This window comes from Lissotriton helveticus, chromosome 3_1, assembly GCF_964261635.1.
Source record: "Lissotriton helveticus chromosome 3_1, aLisHel1.1, whole genome shotgun sequence".
Lineage (NCBI taxonomy): Eukaryota > Metazoa > Chordata > Amphibia > Caudata > Salamandridae > Lissotriton > Lissotriton helveticus.
In genome coordinates this window covers 499,384,963-499,408,421 of record NC_136061.1, presented here as the reverse complement: position 1 = coordinate 499,408,421, position 23,459 = coordinate 499,384,963, and the positions used below count along the sequence as shown (strand labels likewise).

Here is a 23,459-nt window from a genome sequence, read left to right as displayed (position 1 = left end):
AGTAGTATTGAATCTACCAATGACAAGGCCCTTGACCAATATATTTTAATGTCTTGGAATGTTGCAGGTTTGAAAAGCAAAATACCATCACAGGACTGGCAAACTTTCCTGGATTCAAAGGATATAATCCTTTTTCAGGAAACTTGGCAATTAGATCCTGATCCAGTTCAAGGTTATGTACACTTTTATGTTCCAGCTACACCAAGTCAAAGGGGAAGACCTAAAGGTGGTCTAGTGACATGGGTAAAACAGAACAGCGACTATTCAGTTGTTCAATTGGTCACTAATAGACCTGATATACTGTTGGTCAAGTTACAGCGACCATCCTGTAAGGACCTTTATATTTTTAACATTTATTCAAGGGGTATACCAGGTGGTAAACCCACGGAGGCGGTTGATCTGTTAGATTCCCTTTTAAAACAATATTGCCTAAATGCTAATGTTATTGTTGGCGGTGATTTTAACTGTTGTTTTGAACCTCTAGATAACCATGATGTAGATCTCATGATAGAAGAGTACTATATCTGGGATATCCCTCAGCTTTCCTTACCACCCATTAAAAAATGGTCTGAGGCTGCACTACAATTAAAAATTCTGTGTGTTGAGTCCGGGTTGCGGGCCACTAATGGAAGAGTGGGCTCGGATAAACAGGGTGCCCCCACTTTTTCCAATGGCAATTCACAAAGTCGTATCGACTATATTTTAATTAACAAAGAGAATTGGGCCAGTGTCGTTGATATGTGGATTGAGCCTAGAGTGGAAAGCGACCATGATCCATTAATCTTGACATTTAAATTGTTTGATTTACTGGAAAAAGATGAACAGAGGGAAAATGTCCAAATAAATCTCTCAAATGACAATAGACGCATTAGATGGCTAACTTGTTCAGCCAATGAGGAAAGCACAACTGCAATGAGGGACTTAACAACCCAGGCCATCAAAGAAGCAAGGAGTATAACCATTATGGATACTCCGATATCTGAAATCAGTAGGATCCATGATGAATTTTTTAATAGATTAAACATTTTTTTTGTTAAAACTGCTACTAAGAAGCAACGTAGGCCAGTAAGAAAGGAAGATCAGTGGTACGATAAATCCTGCAGGGGTGCCTACAAGGCACTGTCCGCTGCTGTGAAGACAAAAGATATAAACAAGATAAGGGATGCACGTGTCAGGTATAAAAAGGTCCAAATAAGTGCAAAATGGGACTGGGAGGAAGGCTATTGGAGGGATCTTTTTAAAGCAAGTGAGGAAAGATCTATGACGCCCTTTTGGAACATTGTCAAATGGGGAAGGGGGGCCATAAGAGGAGAACCCATGAATCATGTGTCACCAGAAGCATGGGTATCCCATTATGCGACTCAGTTCGCTGCTGAGAAAGGGGATGGAGAGGAGTGTGTGGCTCCAGTAGATATTTTGAAGAGCCACCTAATCTTCACCAAAGTTGAAGTCCTAAAAACTTTGAATAGCATACCTAAAGCTAGAGCACCAGGCCTAGATTCTGTCCCTGCCGACCTTTTTATGCACGACAAAGATCTATGGGCCACCTATATTCAATTGCTAGTAAATGGCATCGCGAAGGGCTCGCCTATTCCTGAGACTTGGAAGGGAGCCGAGATCATCCCCATCTATAAAAAGGGGGCATGCTCGGATCCAGGCAATTATAGGCCTATTAGCCTGATCGCATGTATACAGAAAGTCCTGGCAAGACTCTTACTCCAGCGAATTCATGAGTGGATAGACGAACAGGATATACTGTCACCCCTGCAGGCAGGCTTTCGCAGCCATACAAGTACCATAGATCAAGTTTTTAGATTTGTTTTAATATACTGGCGTGTAGTTTTACTTGGGGGGGGGGGATGCTTTTTGCAGCTTTCGTCGATTTAAAATCGGCTTTTGATTTAGTCCCCCGCCACAAGTTGTGGAATACTCTTCAAAATCAGGGTATTCCCAATGAAATCCTGTCCTTATTAATTAGAATGCACGAAAACAACTTTGCACAAGTGCGGTGGAACCAGCAGGGTAGTGTCACTGATAAATTCCCTATTGCGAAGGGAGTACGCCAAGGATGCGTGCTAGCTCCAACGCTCTTTTCGCTATACATCAACAGGGTGATCAGATACTTCGAACAACAACCTACAGATGCCCCAAAGTTGGCAGGAAGACTGATCCCCCTGTTGATGTTTGCGGATGATACCCTGCTGATATCTAAGACGCAACAGGGACTTCAGAGGGCCATTGGAGTTTTTGAATCATTCTGTGCAGACCATGGCCTTGTAATTAATACAAGTAAAACAAAATTTATGGTTTTGCATAAACGGAGACACATTAGAGGGAAGGTCACTATGGACGGGGTTCAGCTTGAACAGACCCAGGTTTTCAAGTACCTCGGAATTAACTTGTCCTATAATTTAGATTGGAAACAACATACTAATGAGCTAGCTACAAGACATGCTCAATTAACAGGAGCCCTTACTAAGGAATTATTCTCATCACTTACTAAACCTATTAGACCGGTTTTAAAAATATATAATGCAAAGGTAGGAGCGGCATTTCTATATGGAGCTGAACTCTGGGGGCCCAGTAATCTTACAAAGTTGACGGTAGCACAGAATAGATTTCTCCGCAATATTACTGGGTTACCAATGTCAACCCCTTTGATACCTTTAAAATACGATCTGGGATTCTATAGCTTTGAGGATATGGCTAGGTATAGATCAGTTGCCTACTGGAGAAGGCTATGGGTAACCCCAGAACTCTCTCAGTACGCCCAAGGCTTTTTAGAGGTTAGAACCCAGGATAAAAGTTGCAAAATAGTCTGGATGAGAGATGTAAAAAGTATATATAGGGCGATGGGATTATCTCAATTGTGGGACGATCCTGTAAGTAATGCATTTCCACCTAAAAAGACACTACGAGGTTTATATTGGAGCATGATTGAGACTAAGTGTTTTAGTAATCGTATTGATCGATCATTTACTTATGACTTTTTAGAACTTAAGCACATACCGGCCCTAGAACCGTACTGGGACTGGATTACCGTTCCAGGGGACCGGAAAAGGTACCATCAATTGAGGGTGGGGACTTTACCTCTAAACGCTCTAATTAAGAAATGGAATAAGAGCCAAACCTCAAGGTGCCCCTTCTGCTCTGATCATAATGAAAATATTGGTCACGTATTGTTTGCTTGCCCCGAATATAGTGTCCCTAGACGATCATGGCTAAAACCGATCTGCGCCCAGCTAGGCTTAAGAACTGCAAATGATGCTGTTAGGATTTTAAGAACTGATACATCCCAGCCTGTTGTTATAGCCATGTCGAAATTTCTGCACTGGATGTGGATTATTCGGTCACGCAAAATGAGTCTGGAGTAATTGTGGGATAGCCATTTTCTGCTGCTATTTAGATTTACACAATATATTAATAAGTAATTAACTACGTATATTGCATTAGTAACTGTAATTCGTTTTTATACCTGATTTTATAACTGTTTTTTATAATAGGTTTTACATTTAAGAATATGTAAAAATGAAAATAGGATGAGCTAGGGTGATATTTATTCATTTCTTTTTTCTTGTGATTGAAATAATTCACTGTGGATCTTGTTTCTTTGGGGGACAGTGGGTGGGGTATCAAAAACAGCAATTTTCTATTGTAATATGTCTTTTATGATTGAAAAATATCGAATAAAGACTATTTGAATTTGAATTTGAGTGACATTTCAATGACTATGAGTGACACTTCTGCGAGAGCAAAATTTCACAATGAAGACAAGGGAAACATATAAATATCAGAAATTACACCCATATGAGCAATAAAATACTCTAAGGAGAACTTAAAATTGCTGCAAAGCACCAGAAGTAGAAGGGCACTAACTGTAGACTCATCCTTGCTGTCCAGCTGCACAGACTGTTGACACCAACTCAATTTACTAATCTGAAAGTAATCTACGCTTTCTGGGCAAAACAATATTTCATATAGTTAACAGCTTCAGTTATGGTCCACTGCAGAACTCATTCCAAGAACTTTATTAAAACTTCTACCCTACAGTCTGACATCAGAACAAATCATAGTGGCTCTCGGTCACAAAGACTCTGGAAATGCATCCCAAATGCAAAAATACCGGTCGCAAAGGGGCAGATTCTGAGAATCTGCCTGTTTGCGACCTGTGTTTTGCTTGATGCATCTGGGCCCTAGTCAGGTAATCCAGCCCCCATCCTTAGTATAAGTATAGGAGCTGTGTCCCTGGGACTTTAGATTATCCTGGACAAATCTTTCTAAGGAATATCTTGGACCTTCGACATTCCATTCTGACTGGAATAAGGAAGACATCTCCCTTGTGGTCAAGGAGTGACCACCCTGTGCAAACAGGCACCAACAGCAACTTTGCTGGTCTGCAGTTTCAAGGCTCCCATCGGAACCCGAAGACTCTGCGACTCAAGAACTGGACTTCCAGACTTCTCTGACCCCGACCCACATCCACAGCAAAGCTGAGACCCGTGGCGGACACGAGAGACGTGGGACTGGACATCTTGGACATCCTGCATTTTGCTACCTGCACTCCTTTCCTGAAACGAAGCTCAGGCCCCCACACTCCGCGAGTGTCCCGTGGACCCCGCCTTTACATTTGTGCTCGACGCGTCTTCCCGGTTCCTTGCCCGTTGGCTAGTGAGCCCCTGAAGACGCCAGCTTGAATTGAACTTGCGATCCTGGTTGCGCCAGGCTTGCTCCAGCTTCCCTAAAAAGGAGAAGCGCTACAGACCTTGCTAGTCTGCAACAGTGCCAATCTCGACATCCTACGTGGGTTGCGGTTGCCAAGGCTTGTTGGGTCCAATCCGGATACCGACCCTGCAGTCATCTAGATCCATCGTGGGACAGCTCGAATCCAGCTCCTGGTCATCGTCGATGCCTCCTAGACCTCATGGCTGAAGAGACAAACTCACCTTCTTCACCTTCAAGCACCCGACATTGCCTGGTTCCTTCCTGGTATCTTCCTGGTCACTGGCGAGTGACCCATACTCTGTCCCCTCTGCTTTCAGGTTCTTCACATCTCCGATCCACCCTTGGATCCACCCGGACACTTTTCCTCTGGTCGCCTGCAGCACTTCTTTGCAGCTCTCCATAGAAAACGACGACGAAACCCAACACGAAAAGGCACCTATGCACCCGGTTTCACTGGGTGAGGTAACACGAGTACTCCGGTGCTCCCGTGGGTCTTGACTCTCAAAGTGTCCTAGTTTAAAAGGGTTCCATCCTAGTCCATCCAGAAGTGTCCTTAAACTGTAACTTTTACGAACTCCATAGAGTCAATGGGAACCCACGCCTCTGTTTAGACACTGCACGCGGCTCCTCTGGGTCTCCTACTTCCTAAGCTTTGGTTGTTTAGTGTAGCCCCAGCGATTCTACAGGCCCTAGTCCTGTTTTCTAACTCTCACGTGGTACTTATACCACTTTCTTAGTATATGGTTTGTGAGGCCCCTAGGGCATAACGTATACTATGCAACTTAACGTATACTATGCAACTTATCGTATATTAACTATGTGACTTGTATTGTATTTTTACCTCTGAAAGAGGTGCAGAGGGGATGTGTTTATGTTAAATACATATATATTTGATATATACCTTGTGCGGTGTCCTTTCATTTGGTATTCAAGGGATTATATATGGTAAAACAACTTGCTTAACTCACCTACTGAAGTCTTAGCCTGAAGACTGCTGGTTCATGCTACCACTAGGATAGCTTTCTATAAGGTTGACTTAACAACCACCACCAATAAGGGTCGATTAGACTGGTGCAAGGTGCCCACTAGAACTAGTGGACATCATATGCCAGGCTAACGTCTCACAGAGAGCTACCAATTTCCTATAGTTTCGTGTTCTGCAGGTAAGTTAGTGATCAGTGAGAAATTAACAATGGTGAAACAGAAGGCTCCACATAAGAGAAATTGCATCCTGCACCTCCTTTGCATGAACTAAATCCTATTTCTTCATTTTTCTGTATGCCCCCTTTTTCCTCTTTTGGAATACACGATTTCTAATTTATTCTCACTACACAAGAACTATAGCATGATGATTCACCTATATTCACATGCCTTACTAAGCCCACAGTTCTTTTAGCATTGTGTACTTGCAGCTTCTTAGTTACTTATTGTCTCAGGTGTAAACTTAAAAACATATACTATGCGATTTCTTCTTTGTTTTCTCCTTTGCATTCCTCACAGCTTAGACCTCATCTCTTATCTTCACTGAGAATTTCTCTGTGATTATATATTAAAACTTTCGGTACTGGCCATGTCTGAATATGTGTTATATATACAGTTTATTTCCCTTATATCTACATGTGTGGCTCTTCCTGAAGAAGGTGTTGGCACATGCCGAAACACCTGTAGAAGACTATATACAACCCGTCTTTGATTCAGGAATCAATATATATCATATTTTTACTTGTATATATATCTTTCTGTATTTTATATGTATTATATGATACATTATATGTCTGTATTTGACTGATACTGCATTAAGATGTATGTCTGTATTTAATATTGGGTATTTGATATTCTTGTGGTAAAGTTGAAATCAGTTTTATGATATTGCTTGTGAATTTATTATGTTTTTTTCATTTGATGTTTTTTTTACAGGTGATCAAAATTAAGAATTGACCATTGAATAGATTTACCCTCATAAGCCACATACCTTGTATTCACCTTTTTTGTATTATGAGTTTATAATCAATGCTATAAATATCTATTTTTACACCTACAAAATAAAATAAAAAAATAATTTAGAATACCACACTTTGTCTGTTCGTACATAGCCTTTATTTAGTATTTCTATAAAATAATTCACAGATCAAGGGGTTTTTCTTTTACAAAGTACTTCTGTACATCCACAATTGGCTACTGTGTACCCTTGTAAGCCTCTAGTATATGGTACTAAGGCACCTAGAGCATAGGTACACCAGGGATCTCCCATGACCTGCAGCATGCATTGTACCACCCATGACAGAACACTCAAACTGACTACAGTCCTGCCAATTCAGCCTGTGTGAGTTGGTGCTTGCACCACAGATACAAGTTTTTCTTATATATCCGAGGTCACTGCACTTAAAACCTAGAAGTCACCCCATGGCAGACCTTTCAGTCCTGAAGGCAGGGTACTTGTTAATAGTGTGACGATGCCCCTGCGTGAACAGGATGCTACTACAACCCCCAGAGTCGATTCTCCAGGCTTTGTAAGTGTGGTCAGCCATTTTAGCACATATAGTGGACATCAGTCATTACGAGATGTCTTACTATATAGTGGCTGCACCTAACCTAGTCATGTTTGTTATCAAACATGTTGGAATCATACCCCAACACCGATTCCAGTCTTGGGAATATGACGCCATGTACTGGGGGGCTCCCTTAGGGTACACCCCCTGTACTCCTGGTTACAGCTTTTCAGATTCTGACAGCAAGCTGTGCTGCTACCGACCACTGACATCATCCTGCCCTCCGGCTGCTGAACCAAGTCGATAAGGGGAAGGTAGAACAATAGGTTTCCAGTCGCAGGTATGTGTGACCACCTCCCAGAAAGGGCTTAGTGTATTGTGCTGGGGTGGGGTGGGGGCGCCTTCCAGCGCCACCAGACTGCTTTGAAGGGCACATTTGGTGCCCTTGTTACATACTTCCGTTTGAAACAGTTCAGGGAGCTCTTGGCTCATGCTCTGGTGCGAAACTGGAAAAAGGACATGGAAGTATTCTCCCCTATGTCCAGCTCCTCCTCTGGGAGGGACCCCTGAGTTGTCCTAACCTCCTTCCCAGGATATTTAAGGGCTTACCTGTCGGTGGGTCCTTAGATTCATAATGGGACAAGACTCAAGTCTGAAATCACATCACTCTTTCACCGTCTAGACACTTGGACTTTGCCTGGAACCAAAACTGCATCAAAGAAGACTCTCACTGTTCTGCAAGTCTTCTTCTTTGTCTATGTCTGTGCTTCCTCCAGGATCTTCAAAAGACCTGAGCATTAAGGGCACCAGAAGTAATCTCCCTTGGAGTGAAGAAATAACTCTCCTGCATCTGCAGGCACCGCAACAAAGCTGACCAGTCTACTGCTCCTGATGTTCCATGGACTTCGAAAGGCTCAGCAACACAGGTGGTGGGTCTGCAACTCCCTCGAGGCCCGACTGGTCTTTGATAATCTTTGAAAGCTCTCAAAGTGGTAGCTGAGGAGAGCAGCCTTCAGGTTTATCTTGAAGGAGTGTTAAGCAGTTTGTTTTACCAGGTTAATCATGTAGAGTAGGTTAAACGAAAAAGAACCACACCGGGTATACATATGAATATGTCTATCTATTACACAATACTCACTAACACAATTCTATATCTCCTACCCGAAGATATAAACACAAACACACATTAATACTACAATTGCAATAAAGTATGTAGCACAAAAAAAACAGTGGTCTCCAGGGGGAGACCAAACCATATTTTAAGAAAGTGGATTGCGAATGTAAACAAAGTCAGGACTTTGACCAGGAGACTCAGAGGAGCTGGGGACTCAAGAAACCACCCTAGGTAGGTACCCAGGAACGCCATGGAGACTGTGTGCAGAGTGGAAACACAACTGTCTCTCCAATAAAAGTCAACAGGATGGTCGCAGTTTAAAAGTAGAAATACCCTTCACAGTCGACCCTGCTAAAACCCCATGGAAGACAGAAGGTTGGAGAGTCACCCCACCTGTGGATACCCCAGGCACCAGGCCACCTACACCAGGGAAGCTGGGTGCAAAGGTGTGAAGTGACGTTGGAAATAGCCGTAGACCACAATGGAGAACTTCAGAAAAGACACTGCTGGTGAAGAACATTTCTCCCATCACCTTTTGTATGATAGATGTAATGCCCTAAGTGTCCAAGGGTATACCTCGACATGCGTCCCTTATTCGTTGTGCCACAGGGATCCAAGGTATACCTCACGGATAAGGACTAACTAGGCCAAATCTGGGCTGGAGTTGCTTGTGGTGCCTTATTATCATTCTTGTCTAATCTTAGATGTGGTGCAGGGAATCCTTGGCATCTGAATACGAAATAATGAGATCCTGTAATGTCAATAATACCTTGTTTTTGTTAATTATTTTTGTTTCTAGCACCTTTCTCTCCCAAAATTAGTTTGTGTGTGTTTCACAGTCAAGAGTCAGGTCTTTTACTATTGTCCGAGCTAGCACCACCAGCACTGCCATATGCTGATGTCTCTGCTGAAAGTGCCAGAATGCTCGGACTAGTCAAAACGAAAGATGAAGCTAGTCGTGCCATGCTATGGGTGGCTGTTATTGGGAAACAAGGGAACCCGAAGGTAATTCACTAGGATCCTTGGGCGTTAGCTTTTTCCCAAACAGTGGACCCTAGTTTTTTGAGAAATCAGGAGAAGAATAGACATACACTGGATAGTTAGTATGTCCTTTGTCCAGCTGGACAGGAATTTATTTGAGAAATACACACAATCAGAATCAAATCTTAAAGTAATGTCAAGTGGGCACGGCCCGTGACCCACAGTGTCAACACGATGCGCCTATGTATGTCTATTCTTCTCCTGATTTCTCAAAAAACTAGGGTCCACTGTTTTTTGAAAAATGCTATGGGTGGCTGGCAGCTGATTGGCACCAAGAAAACGAATGCAGGTCCTGAAGGCGCCCTAAGAGGATCCTGTCTTCTGAGAAGCAAATATAATTAACATGGCCTCATCAAAAGCCTAAAGCTTTCTACAGAGGCTCCAGCTGGCAAATCAACTTAACATTGATCTGTCTCACTGGTCTGTATTGTGGCACGAGGTGGGTGGGTAAGTTCTCTCCTTTATCAGATCGATGAGATTAGCTGACAGTCCAAGACAGTATCAGGCCACGAATACCCCACCCTAAAAAACTCAAGAGCAAGTAACTTCATACTTTTGCCTTAAAATAGCCCCTAGTGTGCAAGTTGTTAGGGGGCGAAACGTGTTGGCTGAGAGCCAATAATAAATGAAGAAGTACATTTTTGCCACTTAAAATATTTCAAAACATTATATGTTTTTCTTAAGTAAGATCTTTAATCAAAGTGTCAGTGATTTGTATATTGTAATTCAGTTCACTGTGGAATAACTATACCTCAATTGTGAAGGAAATGCAGATACATGGATAATTTAGAGGTATGATATTTACAGTAAATGGTTCACAAAAATCCTTATAATGAAAAGTAACTCGGTTTGGACATAATCATGTTTATTATGCTATAAATTACCACTAAATCTGTTTATAATGAAAATAAATGCCTTCAATTGTCCTCAGACTGAAGATTACATATTTACTTTCCAATTTTGGGAAATTGCTGGAAGCAGATACATTCAGCACTGTCTAGACTCCTCACAAATGCAATATATCAAATATCAAGCCAATGTTTAACAATAAATGGCAACATATAAATGCCATTAGAAATAGTTATGTGCAACTAAACTTTCTAGTACAACACATTATTGTATACAGAATAACAGAAATGAAGGCAAGTTGAAATAAGCACTAAAAAAAGATTAACTATAAATACAACTGTGCAAAACATTTGAACAGAAACTCTTTGGGACATTTTAAGAACATCAGTATTTGAACAACAAACCATAATTTCAATGTCTTACTCATAAGCCATAAATGCAAAGAAAAACAGTTCACAGCTTTTGAAGATGAAAAACAAAAGACCCTGCTTTGAATAGTGCTTAATACCATCACTGTGAGAAAACGCTAAACTACTTTTAAAAGAAAACACAAATTGTATTCTAGACTGTCGAAAGTAATTCTCTAGATCTGTGGTTGGACAGCAGGTTTAGCTTGCATGAGCTTTCACCTTAATAGAAAACACATAAGGGGAGCTACATTGTAACTTGTTTGAAGTCCAGGGTTATCTGGGTTAGTTATCTAGAAATAAGGTTGCCTTCATTACCCAGACACAACATGTAATTAATTACAGGTATAGTTACGACACTTCAGTTCCTGGAATCCACACTTCAATGCCTGACTTGACAGCACCAGAATCACTACAAAGATAGTTATGACAAATATATGATCACTAGAATAAAATAATTTTAAAATCTCACAAAGTATCCAACATACATACCAACAAAACTAAAACTTAAAATAAGCAATCTCTACTTGCTGTGTATGTTGCTTTGAAGTATTTTTTGTGATTGTAACCACACTAGTCTGATGTGATACCTACTGCACAAGAGTTAGCTGCTGATGCTGTGTTTATCCAAATCCCGTATTCAATTGTCTTCTCCAGTATGGGTATGAAAAATTATCATAAATTTGTTAGACTAAATTGTTTGTATTTATATATATATATATATATATATATATATATATATATATATATATATATATAAAAATATCAGTGGCGGCTAGCACAGGTAACGTTCGGCGATGCTGCGAGCGCAAAGTAAGTGTTATTTCGTTCTTTCTTTACTCTCCACTTTCCCGTTGTATGTCATACACCACTACCCCCCCACAGCGTTACCTGTGCGAGCTGCCACTGCTATACATATATATATGGTTTTGATGTATATGGATTACAGGAACCAGCTCGCTATATCTAATCAGACACCTAATTACATTTTGTACAAAAGGGGATTGAAGACTTCTTTGTTTCTATATAATTGTTGTCATAATTGCTAGTAGCAAATAAAAAAAAAAACTGACACTGTTCGTCCTTATTATGGAAATGTAATTAGTTGTCTATTACAAACTAGCAATTCTGATGTCTTTCCATGATTTAAAATGTAACATTGGGTGTGTGTGTGGGGGGTGTGTGTGTGTTGGGGGGGGGGGGGGAATGTGTCCAGGGGTACAAAAATAACAATGTTGAGGCAAAATATACATGTTACACTTAGTGAGGAAGTATTTCATTATTTTAAAAAAAAACATGTATAATAATAATTTTAAACATAACTAGAACAATTTTGTGAATATTTGCTGAAGACTTGTGGGAGATGTTTTGATAACCATATCAGCAGTACACAACGTGTGCGCCTTACATATGTTTTGAAGTTTCTTCCTGCACACATGTCCTGAGAGAAGGTGGTGGCATTTATTTGGTCCCATTTGAAAGAACTTTTTAGCCCAAAATTGCCTGTTCTTGGCACCTTTCATTAAAGGTTTTGTTTTACCTTCATTACTCGTTTCACATTAATTACAGTAATGCAACTTGCAACAAAGTCCCGGCATAATATTCAAGTACGGCTATTGCACAATCTGGTACTTAGGTATGTACTTCTCAGAAATGTAAAATATGTTGTATTTATAAGCATGCTGCCTGTGAAGAATTTCCATAAGTGTGTTCAAGTTACGTAATCTCTTGCCTACTGTATACTTTTACGTGCTGTTTGTGGACATATTTAATGGTTTAAAAATACATAGTGATTTAGAAAAGCATTAAGGATCTTTGTGAATAAAGATTAAGTGAAATTGGCAGTATAGAGATAATATACGTGTTTGAGAGCTAATATTTTCAGCCCAATAACACAGTAAGATAGTGTGAACACTTACTCAAAACGTTTTACTTTAAAATCTCTGTAGGCTGTAGTTTTATCTGGACTCTACAGAGTTTGTGCTCTGATGAAACCTACCTGTGCTTCCTAAAAATGACGTGCTATCCTACAGTCAGGAACATCCTTCCATCAGACAGTCTTATCAGCTTGAAGCAAAGTTGCACCATTTTACCCTGAAGGCATAATCTTCTGATTGCATGTCGTGGGTTATACTTCATTTATGCAGCATACAGGGCAATGCTGGAGAAATCTTGATGCTAGTGCAAACAATCTCATTTCAAACAAGACAGGTTAAAAGCCCAGGTCCAAAGCTATTACAGGATTCAAATTGAAAGAAATGTGATGGTTCCCAGAAACCGCATTAGGATCCTGGAACAGCCAATGGCTTTGTATAATTCAACTTTATCATTCACTGAACTTTGAAACTGTGGCTGCCTAAAATGGTTAGTTTACCATCTATGCCCTATTGTACATTTGTATATTGCCAATTGCTTTTCAAAATGCTCTAAATGAATTCAATTTCATTTTAAGTGAATGTGTCTGAAGTCTCATAAATGTAACTGAGATTAGTATTAGAGAAAATGGATTGCTTGAACACAGTTGTCTGCAAAAATGGGAACACAGTGGCATCACAATGTTGTGCTATTTACCACATATTCTCTAAAGACAGATGATGGACTACGTGAGAAAACAATTGGCCTTGGTAATAACCTGAATACTGATCAACATGCAGTAAAAAAAGCACTAAGTACCAGGGAATGCTTCTAAAGTTTTACTTATGGTCTCCCAAAATAATCTAATTTCTGAATATGATGGAGATTACTTAAACCAGAGTTACTGTGTAAGTAACTAGGTCATCCATTATAATGAGACCTTCTTCAGACTCTCATGTGCTTTGGAGGGTCGAAGGTTTTATCTAAATTTCATGGAATCAGTTATTATCACTCGGGGGGAAAGGACAATTCTTAATCTGCATGCGGGAGAAGCAACAGCAAGTACAATAAGCAATACAAGTTAAACTTGCTTGCTCGTCCATACAATGTTTACTGTAGTTCATACAAAGCCAGTGAGACAAAAAAAAACCCTCTCAAGGCTTTGATCAGTATGAATGTGCCCATTATCCAAGGCACATTGTCACCCTTTTCAAGCATTGTGAATTGCAGCATGGTAGAAAATGATTAAAGTTCACCAACTCTCTGAGATGATGCCGTCAGTGCTAGGACTGCGATTCCCCATTGAAAGAATTTGAGCTTACATAAGGCTAAAAGTTATTTAGACATTCAGCCACATCAAAATAGATATTCAGAAGTCCATGTTGTAGACACAAAGTGTAATTTAAAGCATGCATCGGACAAATTTAAACCTTTACTAAGAGTGTTTTTAAAGTCTCAATGACAGAAGAGGTACATTTTTGCAAGAACCAACTTCACTGTCACAGTGCTTCAAATAACACATGAAAGGCAACCCATCAACTGCGAAGAGGGGCCAAGATTCACAAAGATTTAGCATTGAGTTTGCATTACTTTTAAATGCTAAACTGGCACTAAACTTTTTTGCCAAGTAACAAACTAACGCAAATTGGAATTTGTGTTGGTTTGTATGGAAAAGTAACGCTGAGCAGCGCAAAAAGTAGCTTTGCATTACTTTGCATCAAGGGGGCGTTGCATGTGTGGTACATGGGCATTCTAATGCAACCACCCATGCTTTTTGATGCTAAACCCTAACTACTAATATTAGTACACAGGTTTGAACTTAAAACTTGTTTTGATTTCTCCTTGCTTTTCCGACTTTCCATGTGTGCTGCACTATAGAGCACACATACAAAGTAGGAAAAGATTTTTAACTTGTCTAGCCATAGCATTTTGTACAGGAAGGATAACCTTCCTGTACAAAAGTAAGGTAGACTCAGGAGTGCACCCTAGCACTATAGCACAAAGGTGTGTGCCTGGCACACATCAACTAAAATCTGCGCTGTTGCTAGGGAGAGGGCAAGAGAGCCATCTCTGTAGATATAGCGCTCTCCTGCTCCCTTCCTGTCATGCAATGCAGCACAGCATATTTAGCTGCTGCACTGTGTTCTGTGATTCGTTTGAGAACCTGGGCCATAGTGTTATAAAGAATGATGCTAAATCCTCTACAGACTTGCATGTAAGATTAAGAAAGGTGTACATTTTGGTGCTCCTATTTACAGGAACAACCATGAAAAGGTCTGTGATATTGAAGAGGGGTGAAAATCTTCCCTTATTCATGGGAAAATATATGAATCTCCAGGGCAAGGATTAGGACTGCGCACTGACAAGAACAGGAGGCAAAAGTGAACAGTCCAGCTTAAGATGTGAGAACTATAGAACAGCCAAATTCAGAGAGGATTTCTGAAAAGCTCTGCAGAACAATCAAATCAGTCAAAAGCCATATCTGCATATTTTCCACAGAGATGAGGGAGAAGGTGTCCATTGTGCAGTTATCTGTTTTCTCCCAGATTCACCTATCTTAGATAATAACGATATATTGGATCCAGTTTCCATGTGCGTGGAGGGCTGAGTAGCCAAAAATCATGCTTACGGGCTATCATGAAGTATTTTGCTTTCTGTTTTATATATTTTTCATATTGTATTCACTGTGAGCTTCTCCTTGAAGCAGCTTTGGACAGCTCTTTCGTTCTACTCTGTGTTTTCTAACAATTGAAGCTCCTCTTTGGGCAACCTTTGCTAAGAATGTTTACCATCAGGTTACTATGACACCGTTTGTAATCTATTAATCAGGCGTCCTGGGGCAAGAAGATTCGAAGCTGTCTCGAGATTTGTACCAGATCAGGAAGGAAGCTAACGAAACATGAACATGGAAAGAAAACAACTTACTTTAAATATTTTGACTAGGGATGCATTTGAAAACAAAATCATAAACAAATGATAAATACTGCCAATGTCCACTCTTCTGTGCGATTTGGTCATAAAACAAAGTTATAAGACGGTTTTGTTCGAAACACCTTTTAAAATAAATATAGTTAACATATTTGTCTTCTCCTCCAAACGTCTTAAAAGCAACATGATTAAGTGGAATAAATAACAAAGTAGTGCAAGTCATTGTTGCTTTGTCACCGTACACCACAAGAAGGATGTATGTGCCATATCTAACATAGAAAATAACACAGTTACACTCATACTCAGAACCTTCAGTGCCCCCCTTATCAGAATGAAGGAGTGCATTCAATGTGTAGCTACCCGCATGCAGACAAACCAGTTAAACCTGATGACTGCACATCTGTGATTCTACAGAGACCGGCTGTAGAAGCTCGTCAGTGCTCCCATACAGATCTTGCACCAACCTCACTTATTAACAATACTAGGCCTTGGCATATGTGTGGTTGCAAGTGCAATCTTCTAGAGTCGCAATATTAAGTGCATTCTGCCTTTCGTCCTCGACCCCAGTGCATGTTTTATGCCCTTCACGCCAGCCTATGTCCTTGCTGTGTAGCTGGGATTTCCCAAAAGCAGGCCAGCACACTAGAAATGATCACTGCCTTCCGGAACCTCATTAATAATGCTTATAAATTGGTGCATACTCCGTTAGGTTCTGTATTGGACTGTAAACATCTACCAAAAGTTTACTTCATCATCAACAGCCACTCATCTAGCCACAAAACAGATCTGCCAGCAGCATTACAAGATACAATTCGTACCAAGAGGTGACCTCTCCTTTTCCCTTTTACGTGGAAGTCTAGCTGTTCATCCTTTGGAAGCCTTTCTGGGAAAAAGGGCAGACGAAGCGTATTGCACATTTTATAAGGAATAATCTGTCCATCAACGGTTTGTGACTTGCAACAGCAAATCAGTCAGATTCTTTGATCCTAAAACTGAAAGGCAACTCCACATTTGGTTGTATAGTATAACGTCTGAGCAAATCGACCATTCTGAACATGCGGAAACATTGCTTGCATTGCATTGTCTTCAGAGATAAGCGTAAAGCAAATTAATTTGCATGATAGTTTCAAATCGCTAAAATGCGCTTAGCAGAATCCACAAATATGGACGCTCTAAGGTTATTTTGTTGGTGTTTTTCGTAAGATCATATTTTTCCTGAGCAAGAACACTGCAGTAACAATGAAATAACCATACCGACTTCAATAAAATATACATCACTATAAGATAAAAAACACACACGCTCCTTGACAACTTTCCACAATTATACAATAAACTGACGCATAAGATCGACTCTATCAGGACATTATAGCAATCCATCCAGATTTTTGTGTACTGTGTCATCTTCTTTCCCATTAGAGGGCTCCTCTAGAGGCGTGTAATTATTCTGGTATTCCTGAAGGATCTTTACAACATCATGGTGCCCAAAATGCCTAGCTTCATCGAGGGGAGTGTTCTTCCACCTGTCAACAAATAGCACAGCATTCAGTATCTAAAAGTAACAAACGGTAAGCAAGGATAAGAATGTCTAAAACAGCAGCATGCAGGCTAAAGGGTGAGATAACAAGGACAATTCTTATGACAGAAACCTGATAATGTTAGAAAGAAGAATATCAAGTAAAAATAGTGACTTATTCAGAAACCATTCATAACTCACTAGAGGATGATTTGTCACTTGCGAAAACAATAGCAATGTGAAAGATCTGATAGAGACTTCTAGCCACAGATTCCTTACCTAAGATTTATCCTAAGGTGTCAGACTGGATCCAGAAATTTTTCGTGAGCAGTACACCTGCACACCGGTATGTGGTGTCGTTCAGCTCCGAGTGGCATCTGCGTACACACCAGAAGTGACATTTGCGTTGCCGATATAGGTGCCACCTAGACGCGCTGTCAGTTCTTTTCTTTCCGTGCCAGTCAGCCAGAAGGTAACTAAGGGGTAGATCTGCACTTTGATTTATTTTTTGACATTTTGCTGAAATCTTTTTGGAGGACTAACCTCCTTGTGTGGCAGAAATGTAATCAAAGAAGGCCAGCTTGAGGAGGAGCCAAGACGGCATCCAAAATGACAGCTTAGAAGCCCGGCTCCGCCGCTCGCCCTCTCCCTCCCTAGCATCCTGTACTTGATCCTGAGTCTGCACCATACCCCCGCTCGGCAGAGGTAGCGCGATGCCATCCCGTGCAACTCGGATGGCTGAGTAACGTCGACGCGCACGGAGCGGCCTGCGCCAGCCATAAGCCGGGACCTTGAGCTGTGAAGTGGCCGGGGAGGAAGTGATCAACAGCGGATGCGGCCAGCAGAACGGACCGGTTGATCCCCGCGGAAGTCGCCATTTGTGGCTTTTGTTGACGGACGCCAGCGGAGTGAGATGCTAGTGCTTGGGATCCCATGGCACGCATCTGGCTGATTTTCTCTGCGCCGGAGATCCCGAGACCAGATGATATTCCGGCCACCCACATTGCCCCTTTTGAAGTGCTGCCCGGGGCGACATGGCCCCCAATGAGATCGCCCACTGGCCGCGGTAGGCGTCGGATTATGGATCTTCCCCTGGGTATGGCGGGTAAGAGGCTGGTGAAGCTGAACTTATGAGGGTCCTACTTAACTCCGCTCCGACCCCAACACGTTCTACCTGGTGATAATGAGACTCCGGACGCCTGCTATGCTGTTTGCTCTCCTGCCTGGGGGGCTCCCAGGGGCGAGGAGCGTTGCCCCCGTTCACAGTGGAGAAAGGGAGTACACACTGGGAGATGTCCTTTCGGCTATTAATGACTTTCATTCCTCCCTGAGCTCTATCTTGTATGCCCTCCATGACTCGCTGACGTCTATCGTTCCTGACATGGAATCTAGGAGCGCAGATGGGAATATGGTGGGTTGGGCGCCTGTTACTGCTCAGTCGTTCGTCACCATGGATTCCTTGGGGCGTGAGGTGCTGGATTTCGACTACAGTGAGCTTGCCGGCTTGATTTGCGCGACCGACATTCCTTTTGGATTTCCGCCTTATGTTCTCGCCATTGAACAGTATCGCGGGGCTCTTTCACTATTGGACAGTGACTATTGGTGAAGGGGATTTGCTACTGTTCAGCTGCCTTTGCTGAGCGCCTGGGTGGCTCCTGGGAAGCACATTTGGTCACCGGGATTGCCTGCCTATGGAACTGCTGGGTCGGAGTGTTTGTCTACTTTTACTCGAACTGGCCAGGGATGAGCATCGCATGATTGTTTTACGGATTCGATGTCTTTGGTGATGACGCAGTACTTGGCTCGCTATTGTGATGGTGGGGGTGTTTAACGGACACATAATGATGGCTACCTCCCCTCTTGGGGAGCTTATACTCTCTTCTGGGAGGTGGTGGGGGGGTGAGGGGGGGGAAGGGGGCGGGTTCAGGGGTCCTCCTCCTTTTTCTTGTAATTGGGGTTTTGGTGCTCGGGGCGACAGGCATGCCTATAGGGGGGGGGTGGGCCGTAGCCTTCTGCTGGTATGCAGGGTGGGGGATGGGATTTGTTTTCGTTCCTTTTTTGTTTCTATGGCCCTTCTTTTTTCTCTTTTGTTCGTCTTTCTTCTTTGTCTTTTCATACTTTGCCGGGATGAGGGTCCAGTCTTGTTCTTTCCGGGTCGTAATTTGACGCTGTGCGCTTGCGTTTTTCTTATTACATCTGTAGACCCTAATGGGTAGGACGTTGGGTTAGCGCGTAGTTATTGTACTCTGGTATATTCTGATTCGCACGTATTTAATGTAACTCTCTTTTCACGTTGGTATAGAAGGCGAATACCCTATTTCATGACTTGCTTCGAATTTGACTTTGTTTGACTGTATGTTCTCGGAGCCTTCCTCCCGTATTATAAAATGGAATCCTCTCATACCCTGATATTTGGCTGTCACGCTCACGTGTAACTCCTGTTCTTCCGATTTGCTGTGATTTCGGCGCTAGGGATGCTGACCTGTGTTCTTTTATTCTGTACTGTTTTTCGATCCTAAAACGCGGCCGGCCTGAATGGTTGTAGGCCCATGTCTATATTGGTTTGAAGAGATATTTTTGAGGTTTCCCCAAAAAAATTTACAAAAAAAAAAAAAAAAAAAAAAAGAAGGCCAGCTTCAAGCCCTGTGGCGCTTTTCATCGACAGATGTCAGTGACGGACCCGCATCTTGTTTGCCTCTGGTTACTTGAAAGAGACCATGATCCTAAGGCCAGTCCAGGCGAACAATGTACTTACCTTCGGTAACGATATATCTGTAAGAAACATAGGTTAGTTATAGATTCCTTACCTTAGAATTACCCCCAGGCGTCAGACTAGATCCGGAAAGTTGTTCGTCAGCAGCACCCCTACGCGTCTTAAGGTGGGGTCGTCGACTCCACGTTTGTCGTTGGCATCGTGGTCGCCGGGATGACGTAGCAATAGCTACATAGACGCTGACATCAGTTCTGTACACGATTTACCACGCCAGAAGCGCAGAGCCATGCACGACACGGACCACTGGTGCACAAAACTAGGGCCCTGAAAGGTAGTCCTTAACCCTAGAAGTCAATTCGCAGAACGGGGAGGATGGGTAGGGCGGTAAGGAATCTATAACTAACTCATGTTTCTTACAGATATATCGTTACCGAAGGTAAGTAACTTGTTCATCGGAAACAGTTAGTTATAAATTCCTTACCTTAGAATAGATACCCCAGCAATACCAACCCCAGAGGTGGGTCTGCGAACTAAGTTCACACCAGGAAGTCCTGGAGAACAGAACAGCCAAAGAAGCCGTCTCTCCGGACTTGGCTGTCCAGGCAGTAGTGTCTTGTGGGCGTGTGCAGCAATGCCCACGTAGCTGCCTGACGGATGTCATTAAGGCGGACTCCACGTCCCAAAGCAGTGGTAGCTGCCATCGCCATAGTGGAACGGGCTCGCAACCCCACTGGAGGCTCCTTCTTTGTCAACGAATAACAAGCTTTGATGCACAAAAAGACTCATCTGGAAATGGTATGTTTGTGCACGGCCCAACCTTTTGTGACCCTCACGTAGCCAACAAAGAGCTGGTCATCCACCCGGAATTGTTTTGTGCGATCCAAGTAAAAGGAAAGCGCACATTTTTGATCCAGACGGTGGAGCCTCTCTTCTTCTGTGGAAGGATGTGGAGGCGAAAAGAAGGTGGGCAAAGTGATGGTCTATCAAATATGGAAAGAAGTAATCACTTTGGGAAGGAAGGACGGATGAGTTCGAAGGACAACCTTGTCCGGACAAACATTCAGAAAAGAAGGCTTGGAAGAAAGTGCTTGGAGCCCACTCACCCTGCGCGCAGAGGTGGTGGCCACCAGAAAAGCAGTTTTTAAGGTCAGAAGCCTGAGAAGACAGTTATGTAGCGGCTCAAAGGGAGCGCACATTAGATATGTAAGAACCAAGTTCAAGTCCCACTGGGGCATTACGAAAGGAACAAGAGGAAAAAGATGAGTAATGCCCTTAAGGAAGCGATTTACAACAGGGGACTTGAAAAGAGAAGGCTAGTCAGGAAGCCTCAGGAAGGCTGACATGGCTGAGAGGTAGCCCTTGATAGTGCCCAGAGAGAAGCCCTGCTGGGCAAGAGAAAGAAGAAAGAGGAGAACCTCTGAAAGGGGGGCGGAAAGAGGATCCACAGCCTTTGCTGTGCACCATGCCACAAATTTATTCCACCTGTAGGCGTATACCGATTTTGTGGAGAGACGCCTGGCTGCCAGAATCACATCACATGCTTCAGGAGGGAAGTCAAATGGCCTCAACTGTTGCCACTCAATCTCCACGCATGGAGGTGGAGACTGGACAGGTTCAGGTTGAGGACCGTCCCCTGCTGCTGTGACAGAAGGTCCTCCTGAAGAGGTAGACGAATCGGGGGATCGACTGACATGCTGAGTAGCTCGGGATACCAGTATCTTCGTGCCCAGTCCAGAGCCACAAGGATGACTTGGGCCCGGTCGCGCCTGATCTTCTTCAGCACTCTGGGCAGAAGTGGTATAGGCGGAAAGGCGTACAATAGACCGCAGCTCCGCTCGCGATGAAAAGCGTCTTCGAGCGAGCGCCGCCCTGGAAATTCCAACGTGCAGAACTGATGACATTGCGTGTTCTCTTCTGTGGCGAATAGATCTAACCAAGGCTCTCACCACTGCCGAAAGAGGCCTTGTGCCACGTCCGAGTTCAGACGCCATTCGTGATCCATCATGCACCGACGGCTGAGTTCGTCCGCCCTGGCGTTCAGGGAACGTGCCAGGTGTTGAACCACCAGGGTGACGCCCTGGTGTTCCAGCCACTGCCAGAGGCGCAGAGCCTCCTGGCAAAGGGTCCACGACCCCACCCCGCCCTGTTTGTTGCAATACCACATGGCGGTGGTGTTGTCCGTGAACACCTACACTACACTTCCCGGACAGAGGGAAGGAATGCCTTCAGTGCAAGCCGGATCGCCCACAGCTCCAGAAGGTTGATGTGGAGCCGGGACTCCGCCAGAGACCAGAGGCCTCTGATCTCTGCCTCCCCCATGTGGCCCCCCCAGCCCAGGAGGGACGCATCCGCCACAACTACTTGCTCCGGCTGGGGTAGGGAGAGGGATCTGCCGCTGACCCAATCGCGGTCCGTGAGCCACCACTGCAACTGTGTCGCAGTGCCCTCCGAGATCAGGACATGGTGGGACAGGTTGCCCTGATGCTGGGCCCACTGTAACTTCAGGTCCCATTGTAAAGTCCGCATCCGCCACCTGGCGTGATGCACCAGAAGGATGCAGGAGGCCATCAGCCCCAGAAGCCGCAGCGTCAACCGGACCGAGACCCGGGATAAAGGCTGAAAGATCGGAATCAGAGCCTGAATATCCCGTACCTGCTGCTCGGGCGGAAAAACCCGAAACTGCGCCAAATCCAGAACCCCTCCGATGAAGAGGAGCCTTTGAGAGGGACACAGGTGTGACTTCGGCACATTGATGGAAAACCCCAGCAAGTGCAGGAGGTCGGCCGTAGTCTGGAGGTGGCTGACGAATGTCTGGGGGAAGCCTGCCTTCAACAACCAGTCGTCGAGGTAGGGGAAGACTGACACCCCTAACCTGCGCAGATGAGCCGCGACCACCACCATCACGTTCGTGAACACCCGTGGGGCGCTGGTAAGGCCAAAGGGGAGCACGGTGAACTGGAAGTGCTCGTGGCCTACCATGAACCGCAGGTAACGCCGGTGGGCCGGCAGGACGGGGATGTGGAAATACGCGTCCTGCAAGTCCAACACTACCATCCAGTCTCCGGGGTCCAGAGCAGCTAAGACCTGAGCCAAAGTCAGCATCTTGAACTTCTCCTTCCGGAGGAAGCCATTGACGTTCCACAGGTCCAAGATAGGGCGTAGGCCCCCTTTGCCCTTCTTGGCAACCAGAAAGTAGTGGGAGTAGTCCTACTTCTGGCCCAGGAACGCGCTCAATGGCCCCCCTGGCCAAGAGGGCCGACACTTCCTCTTGCAGAAGTTTCAAGTGATCCCCCAACATGCGGTGGTACTGCGGTGGCATGGCTGGAGCGGTCGCCTCAAAGGGGAGGGAGTAGCCCCTTCGGAAGATTTGCAGCACCCACCTGTCCGATGTGATGGTGCGCCAGTGGAGGAGGTGATGGCGAACCATGAGGTTGTTCTGGACATCAGCCGAGAAGTTGGGAGACCTCAGCCAGGCGTGGCGTTGAACCGCCACCGTCGTTGACATCGCCCTGCCCAGCGAGTCCGTGGTATCCAGCCCACATCGTATGGAATACCGTGCTGTGTCTTGTCCCTCCACGAGGGCTTGAGCGAGCTTTGGCCGGGCCCCCTCCGGGCACTCTGGCAGCACGTCCGCAACCGTATCCCACAGAGAGTGGGTATAACGGCCCAAAAGGCAAGCGGTGTTGACTGACCGCAACACACAACTGAGAGAGGAGAACAGTTTCTTGCCAAACTGTTCATACCTTTTGGATTCCCAATCTGGGGGTGCAGTCGGGAATGCGGATTGGGAAGTGGAGGCCTGGATAACCAGGCTCACAGGGGTGGGGTG

The 23,459-nt window shown here is 43.9% G+C and overlaps 1 protein-coding gene across 2 annotated transcripts in view; it reads right to left on the bottom strand.

Moving 5' to 3' along the window:
- Window positions 1-15,142: 15,142 nt before the first annotated feature.
- GLS (glutaminase) overlaps window positions 15,143-23,459 on the bottom strand; it is a 926,246-nt gene continuing 917,929 nt past the window's right edge. Inside the window, exon 18 of one of the 2 annotated variants that reach the window (XM_078680394.1) lies at window positions 15,143-16,924. In XM_078680394.1, the coding sequence (XP_078536520.1) occupies window positions 16,768-16,924 (157 nt within the window). In that variant the 3' untranslated portion in view covers window positions 15,143-16,767. The remainder of the gene's footprint in view (window positions 16,925-23,459) is intronic. The other variant, XM_078680395.1, reaches the window with a different exon arrangement.